This window comes from Lolium perenne, chromosome 1 (genome assembly GCF_019359855.2).
Source record: "Lolium perenne isolate Kyuss_39 chromosome 1, Kyuss_2.0, whole genome shotgun sequence".
NCBI classification, from domain to species: Eukaryota; Viridiplantae; Streptophyta; class Magnoliopsida; order Poales; family Poaceae; genus Lolium; species Lolium perenne.
This window is the reverse complement of record NC_067244.2, coordinates 173362562-173371116: the sequence shown is the minus strand read 5'-3', so window position 1 is coordinate 173371116 and position 8555 is coordinate 173362562. Positions and strand designations below refer to the sequence as shown.

Genomic DNA, 8555 nt, shown 5'->3' with positions numbered 1-8555 from the left:
GTAATATTTATGAACTATGCAGCAATTTGTGATATCTTTATGCAGATATGGCGGCTCGATCGTTGCTCGATCCACTTATTGATCAGAAACATCGTGCATCGCACTTCGAGGCTGACCCGCAGAGCATGGAGCCACTGCAGACCCGTACTCCAAAGAAGAACTGGATGATACACCCTCAGTGGGAAGATAGGTAGGTGTTTTAGCTTTAATTTGAAATTTACCTTCGAATTGGACCTTGCTTTACCTTTTTCATCATTTGTTTTGCAGGTTGAAGTGGGCTGGACTACTACCTTTCGCTCGATTAGTGGAGGCCCGAGAGAACGTTTCGCGTCTGAACTACGATGCTGCTTTGATCACCTGCTTAGTGGATCGATGGAGGCCCGAGACTCACACCTTCCACTTTCGCTGGGGTGAGATGGCTCCTACTCTACAGGACGTGTCTATGTTGCTGGGCCTTCCGTTGGCTGGTGAGCCCATCGGCCCATTGGAGGAACCCGTGGGATGGATGCACAGCATGGATGCACGTTTCGTTGGTGTTCGCCACGGCGTTGGGCCTATCTCTTTTGAGGCTCACGGCCCTCGTCAGGCGTGGCTACACGAGTTCCAGGTTCGTAACAGTTTCATTTATTTTATCAAGCCTTAATTACCGTGTAATATGTAGTCCTAACATTGAATATTTCTTGACAGATCGAGCAGTTCGGATACCCCGATGTAGCGATGACTGCGGCCCAGATCACTCGCAGCTTGGAGGCGTACCTCATGTGGCTACTCGGGAAGACGATGTTCACGGACAATCACGGGAATACGATCAGTGCGCGGTACATCCCTATAGCTCAGGAGATAGCAGAGGCCACCGAAGCAGAGCACATCATTCAGAGGAGCTGGGGTTCTGCGGTCTTAGCCGCTACGTACCGAGGTATGTGTAAGGGTTGCCAGCTAACCTCGCATGGTTCTGGCATCGTTGGTTGTCCACTCCTGTTGCAGCTCTGGTCATGGGCGAGGTTTCCCATCGGCCGTCCTGAGATTAGAGATGGATCTTGGCCGCCAGACGAGTTGTACGACGCAGAGCGCATCGACATGCCGACGTTTGGTTCTCTATGGACATCGCGGAAGGTATTCGCAATATTTACTCCTTCTTTATATTTTTATATAAGATGTAACACTAACTTAGTTGTGTTATGTTATGCAGAGACATTTTGGGCATAATCAGCTAAGGAATTGCTACCCAGCATTCACAGAGCAGTTTGACCTACTACTAGAGAGCGATGTCACCTGGGAGCCATACAGTGAGGACCACCGCGACGAGGCATACCCAGGCGGTATATCGAACATGTGTACCAGAGATTGGGCCTACTGGATGACGAAGGCGAAGATCATCTTCGATATCTTCGTGGAGGAGATGTCGCAGCAGAGGGTCATGAGACAGTTTGGACAGCGTCAGCTGATCGAGCCACCACCTCCCACAGTTCCTCTACCACCACGCGTCCACGCGTGAGTACAATTTAAATTTATCCAAAGTTATTACATCATGTTGGACAATCATAATTTTATCCTAAGACATGTTCGTCTTCATTTTTCAGGTACAACAGGAAAGGAGCGAATAAGACTGCTGCTGGATGGTTGCAACTCCTCGCTCCATACATCACCGGTTGGGCCAATGCGCCGGCAGTTTCATGGGCCACCATGGGGCCATTTGATCTTCAGGAATTTGAGCACTACTTGCGGGCATACATGCCTAGGACACGACTTCGGCTGAGCCAGGCGTGTGACCCAGTTCAGAGGGATCCCTCGACAATGTGGGACACCTACCCTCGTCACTCCACTTCAGGCACTCGGCATCACGCAGTAAGTCAAATATATTTTTTCTACATTTGGCCAACACATAACTAATTTGAGCTCACAATTGTAGGCCGTGTTGACGGCGGAGCTGCAAGATGACGCCGCCCAGTATGCACGCTCGCTCTCCTCCGGCCCACTTCTTGGACGGTATGAGCACCACGCCTCCTTTGCACAGCGTCTTCAGGACAAACTACGTCGTATCTACGCGACTATCACATGCACGCGATCTTCGGATGTTGCCGAGTACCGAGCAGCACAGCGGCCACCTCGTCCCTCTTTGCAGGTGCATCAGCCGCGGCACGCCCCGCGCCCACGTATGGAGGTACCGCCGAGCCCGAGGCCACCATCTCCTAACCAGGCAGGAGGTTCTGGGTGGCAAAACCAGCAGCAGCAGGAGCCTACTTACGAGTATTGGCAGCGTGCCGGTTTCGGCATGGAGCAGCAATTTCCCATGCCTAACTTCGGGTGGCGTCCCCGTATGGATGAGCCAGAGGGTACGCAATTCATCACTATCCATATTAATTGTGCACCATGTGTGAATTTCCTCATGATCGACTAACGGTTTTTTTATCTAATCAAAGGTGAGGGACATATGTCGACGGGGTCCGGATCACGATCCTTCTGGTCCAGTGCTCACGATCAGGACGAAACACAGCAGAGCTATCAAGACTGGATTTCAAGTCAACAGCAAACTCCACCTCCAGATCCCACGCAGTACAGTCAGCACGAGCAGGGGTACATGCTTCCTCCCCGACATCGCCAGCCACCTGTTCGTATGTACTCGCCGTCACCTTTTCAGGCTCGACCGCCACCGAGGCGAGGTGGAGGGAGGGGCCGTGATCAGTGAGATGAGTACTATTTGTATGCACCATGTATGAGTACTATTTGTATGCACCATGTATGACTACTATTTGTATGCACCATGTATGACTACTATTTGTATGCGCCATGTATGACTACTATTTGTGTTCAACAAACATTTCAAATTCAACAAACATTTCAAATTCAACATGAACTGATAATTAAGATACAACTTACCACTACAACATACCTCTCTTCTAACAAATTAAATGGTACAACAACGCTACAACATACTGCAAGATCCATGAGACTACTGATAACTAGAACACTAAGAACGCAGCACACCCTTTCCCTTGCCCTTCGATGCTGCAGCTTTCGTGGCCTTGGTGCTAGGCTCGAAGTCGTCGTCCGAGTCGACGACCGGCGGTGCAGCACTCTTGCCCTTTGAGGACTTGGCACTCTTGCCCTTCGACGATGCAGCATTCTTCGCCTTCGTGCTAGGCTCGAAGTCGTCGTCCGAGTCGATGACCGGTGGTGCAGCACTCTTCCCCTTCGAGGACTTGGCACTCTTGCCCTTCGACGATGCAGCTTTCTTCGCCTTGCTGCTAGGCTCAAAGATATCATCGTCGTCCTCACTCTCAACCGTCCACAGCCATGGAAAGTTGAAATCTCTTTCCCTATCTCGTTCATTCTTCCAAGTTAGTGACTTCCACTTCTCATTCAACCTGATAAGCTCACACCTTATCTCCCGTGGGCTGCGAGCAGGCATCTTCTTCAATGGCCACCCATAAGAATATTTCTCAAACTCCCTACCCACCTTACGGAGCAAGGCGTCGCTACTGATGAACTCCTCAAATGTGTCTACCTTACTCTCCCTCATCACTTTGCGGGCCTCGTCTAGAAGAGGTTTGGCCATGGATTCGGTGAAAAGATGGGGGGGATTCTTATATGGGGGATCCATCTTGCTGAGAGAATACACTGAAACAGAAGGAAACACTGGGGGGTTTTTATAGGCTAGAAGGGACGACTTTCGGCGGGAAAAGGTGAGCGGGAAAAACTGGCGGGAGATTAGGGCGGGAGTAAAAGGCGGAAAAAAAGTGAGCGGGAAAAATTGGCGGGAGATTACGGCGGGGGTAAAACGCGGGAAAAAACTGAGCGGGAAAAATTAGGCGGGAAACAATAATACTAAAACAGAAATGAAGATACATTGCAGCTGAAATAGAAATAGGATTTATCACTACAACGGAATTTAAGATACAACGACACTACAACGGAATTTAAGATACAACTGAAATTAAGATACATAGCCAATACGACACATCACACTACTTTCCCTGCGTCCACCGTGGCCATTTTCCAGACTTGTCGCCGCGTTCTTCTGCCGCTTGCGCTTCAGCAGCTCTTTCCCTTAGTCTCTTCCTTTCCGCTTCACGAGCCTCCCTGCGAACCTCTTCCTCTGCAAACCTACGTGCAGCCTCATCATCCATCCTCTTCTGATTCACCTCTCGGTTACGAGCTTGTTCCGCCCTTAGTTTCTGTATCTGCCTCTCTCGCTCTGCTTTCTCATTAGCACGAACCTTTTCCCAACGCTCCTCCTCAAAGAACGTTGCCCACGCACGGCGCTGTTTCTCCTCAACCTCCTCGCGCGCCCAATCCGGCTGCTCCGTGTCTATCCAGTGAAACCATTTGCATAGGGGCGGGGGAGACTACAACACAAACAGTAAGATTAAATCAAATTCACAAACAAATTTAAGCCAACATACAATTATGTCGAAACATACCGGCGGCCTGGTGGACGACGAAGCTGAACTACGGGGTGGATCATGCTCATAGCTCGCACACATGAAAAATTTCATGCCGAACCAGTCGGAGAAATCCTCCACCTGCTTAACCTTAGCAACACGGCCGCACCAACAACGCTCCGCAGTCACACCCGGGGGTAAACTTGCAGCCTTCGCCTTCACCGGCCTAAACTCCTGGTCAGAGCACGGCACACTCATGATGGCTAAGAGTGAGCAAACGGGATAAAATTGAGATACAACAACTTGTGCAATCCAGAGTAGCGATGCCTGCTTTTATAGGCAAAAATTCGACAGTGTGGCGGGAAAATTTAGCGGGAGATAGTGGCGGGAGATGATGGCGGGAAAGAGTGGCGGGAAGAAGTGGCGGGAAGGGTGGCGGCAAAGGCGGGAGGGAAACACGGCGGTGCGAACGCGAAAAGGCGGGAAAATTTCGTGCTGGGCAGAAAATCGGGTTCAATAAACCCGATTTATTGAAGTCGGGTTCAAATTGCCCGATTATTAGATATCGGGTTCATCTTGCCCGATTTTCAGAATTCGGGTTCAACTACCCCGATTTATGCTTTTTTTATTTTTTTTTTCCATCACGGCGCAGAAGGCGCAGAACAATCCTAATTTCGGGTTCCCCAAACCCGATTTCCTTATTTCGGGTTCCTCAAACCCGATTTTGTAAATTCGGGTTCCCCCACCCGGACGGTGTATTATTTCTGAAATTAGCTGAAATCGGCTATTATTCCTGGAATTAATATTAAAAAGTGTATTATTTAAAAAAAAATCGCGTGTTTTTTTACCATGACTTCCTGGCGCCTCCATTCTGCCCGTCCGTCGCCTCGCTCCCTCGCTCTGCACATAGCCACGGCCGTCGTTCCTGTAGGTGACCAACCATGGCTCCGCTCAACTATGTGGGTGACCAACCATGGCTCCGCTCAACTATGATCGGTCCAACCGGGACCTCGAGGACCTGCTTGCCCATGCCTGAGTTAGACTCCGCAGCTAGCAAGTACGTATGATTGCCGGCCCTCCTCGAGCTTGACCTGGCGTGGCAACTTTGAGGTGGCCGAAGCTCGCTCTACGCGGATGACCATGGAGAGATCAGCGCGGCCTCGATCGAAGAGAGGGAGAGGCAACCATGTCTGTTATCGAGGGCCCAAACTGGGCCTCGATGGCACCGATCTTGCGGTGGAAACCCCTGATTCGATCTCCATCTCTTGTGAGTGCGACCAACCATGACGCCGCTCTACGATCCAGGTACGTGATGCAGTATGTTGTTCGCTTTCAATACATAGAGTACATAGATCGTGCAGGGGTTTGAGGCTAGCCCCATGCCCCCATGCAAAAGCTGTAGAAGCACAGCTACCACGTAGGCCCTGAGCTGGACGCCTGGACTTCATACTATACAGACAGATACCACGGCAAATTAAAAGCCAACCACACAACCTGCAGCTTGCGACGCTTGGATTTCCATGATGATCAGCCTGAAGACTTGATGCAAGGTCGGAAATTTACATGGAGCAGCGAACAAGAGGAGCCGCCTATCCTGGCGAGGCTTGACGCTTGATACAATGTTGTTCAACACCCAGTGGGAGGATGTCTACCCTATCGGCGACCTTATTGTTTTCAATACCCTATCACTTATTTCAACATTCTCAATACAATTTGAGATTTGAATTTGAGAAGCGACAGGCTATTGCTCCATTGCAATTGTTAATAGTAGTGCGGTAGTGTAATGAAATTGGCGTAGAACAAGTATCTCGATGTTGCCGGTATAAAAAAAAAAGCAATTCCTTCACTACCGGTGTTATATTTTTATCTCTACTTTCTCAGAGTTAGACACATTTATATACATTAAATTTATCAACATCTAAATTTAGATAAAATTAACACATTTTTTATGCAACGGAGGGAAGAATACTATTAATCTCCAACTTGGTGAAAAGGAAAAAAGCATCCTGGTTATATCTCACCGCCCTGTTCATATGTACATAACCGTTCTTGCACCGCGCCGTGAACAGGAGCATCGTCAACGTGGCACTACAGGGCGGCGCACTTGCCGCCGGCTCACGCCCCAACCGCTTCATATGCATGTCCTCCTAATTAAGTGATGTGCCTGTCTAGGCGCACTCGATGAGGGTAGTGTCGCGCACTCGACATTGTCGCAGTGATCACACTTGGCATGACCGACGATGATGTGTTGATGGACGGCTTCAAGGAGTTATAGGAGGCGTGGCATGGCAGAGTCGAAATAATCGCCATCCTCGTCGCTTACTTCCTTTGAGTCGAAATATCGGTGTTCTCTTCTTTGCTACAGATACTCCCAAGTATACTACTTGGAACCGCTCTTGTTCATATCTTTCTTTAGCTGTCCATGTCCTCCACAAATCATCTTATTCGCATTCACACATCTTTCTGAAATGGTTTAATCCTTTTTGCAGCTATAAACATCATTATAGTAATTTCGGTGAAACTATTGTAAACAGTGAATCGGCACTCGGTAGAAATATTTAACAGTTGAGTTGCTTATATTCCCTTCCAACATCCTATCAAAGAACTCTTCGTCTTGGAACTATTATCCCACTGATTGAATTGCTATTTTTATTTTGTTATAATTTTTACTGTGATGAATGATGAATCTTATTCTTCTTTATTCTTTATCATGATGGAACATTTTTTATTTTCTATGGGGGTGTATTTAGTATTTATCTAGACTAGATACATCCATATTAGAGTCAATTAATATGAATCGGAGGGAGTACATAAACTTCATACAGCAGCCAAAAGCAGCCAATAACATTGTTAATGTTCACGACAAACTAAGATGAAAAAAAACACAAGACGCACGCAATGTATGGCCAGCTAGAAGATTCCTCATTGCTCATATATTTCTTCGTCGCCCCATTCGTGCATTATCCCAAGGAAATATTCATTGAACTCCTTCCGTCTGCAGTGTGTGGCCAATACATCCTCCAGACGGTATGGCCTGTGTTCATTTCTCAGACCGTAGTTTCCCATTCTATCCACATATCGTGGCCACTCATCCCAGGCCTTTGTATCATGAATGTACTCTCTGATATAACCCAAATCGGCGTAGTAGATGCAGCCAGGTAGAAGTGTCGGGTGCACTCTGGTATCGATGGAGATACACCGGATATAATGCACGAAGAAGGCATGACTGCCAATGTTACTGACCGGATGGAGAGAGCGGCTCTGAGTGTCCACACGGTACACCAATGGTTGGTCCTCCAAAAGCATGTTGTCCAACAACACAAGCAGCAGATCACCATCCGACTTCACAAGATAGAACTTGTCATTTCCAAGTTGTGGAAATGAAATTAGTGTCTCCATCTTGACAGTGCTCGCGCGCTGCTGTAACTGTACATTGGTGCACACTATTCTTCCGGACTCAAAATTATCCACAGCTATTGCATACAGTTCACCATTTAACGGGGTAATGCAACGCAAATTATGGTTCTCCATCGAAAAACTACCATCTCCCCAATCTTCATTTATATCCTTAGTTGGAGTGCTCTCATCAACCCAACTAATTTCGCTCGGGTAATGTGAGCAAACGAAGACCATAGTCGGGGATTTGATTACAACGACTGAATTCAGAAAAACATATGGCATCTGCGCCTCAAACATAGTGTTCGATGCCTTTATGAGTGGGTTCAGAAGCCGTATCTTGTGCGGCGGGTTCTTCTGGGCAAGCACGATGACACCACGGCAAAACCGACGAAGTAGTATCTAAAATATATTGATGAAGATAACATTCATCACTAAGATTGAAAATAAGAATAGATTAACCCTATAGATATGGAGGAATTTGGAGGAATTTGAACCTTGCACGAACTTCCGATAGATCTATGGTGACGTAGCGGGATGTGCCGAGTTGGAGGAAGGTGAACTCAGCGGCACGTGGAAGGGCGTGGTCTACCATGATCCATTCGTGCAGGTGCACGTCGGGCTCAGGTAAACCTGAGCGCCAATTTCTACAGACTTGCCTCATAGCAGAGTAGGCGTCCACGTACTCCTCATTCGCCAGTAAGCATTCGCCGATCTTGTGAAGTGGTCCGTCACCCATGAGAGAGGCCCAGCTCACGGAGGCGCCGCGCTTGGATG

At 48.3% G+C, this 8555-nt stretch overlaps 2 protein-coding genes across 2 annotated transcripts; one reads left to right on the top strand and one right to left on the bottom strand.

Moving 5' to 3' along the window:
• The first annotated feature begins 695 nt into the window (after window positions 1-695).
• LOC127312968 (uncharacterized) lies at window positions 696-2848 on the top strand. Its single transcript, XM_051343519.2, has 5 exons — window positions 696-1113; window positions 1190-1491; window positions 1581-1845; window positions 1910-2333; window positions 2421-2848. The coding sequence occupies exons 1-5, from the start codon at window positions 718-720 to the stop codon at window positions 2684-2686; spliced, it is 1653 nt and encodes a 550-aa protein (XP_051199479.1). The 5' UTR covers window positions 696-717; the 3' UTR covers window positions 2687-2848.
• Window positions 2849-3826: 978 nt separating this feature from the next.
• Window positions 3827-5105, bottom strand: LOC127304506 (uncharacterized). The gene is made up of 2 exons (XM_051335191.2): window positions 4422-5105; window positions 3827-4346 (listed from the first exon to the last, which is right to left on the bottom strand). Exons 1-2 carry the CDS (start codon window positions 4638-4640, stop codon window positions 3966-3968), a joined length of 600 nt encoding a protein of 199 aa, XP_051191151.1. The 5' UTR covers window positions 4641-5105; the 3' UTR covers window positions 3827-3965.
• Between the last annotated feature and the right edge of the window lie 3450 nt (window positions 5106-8555).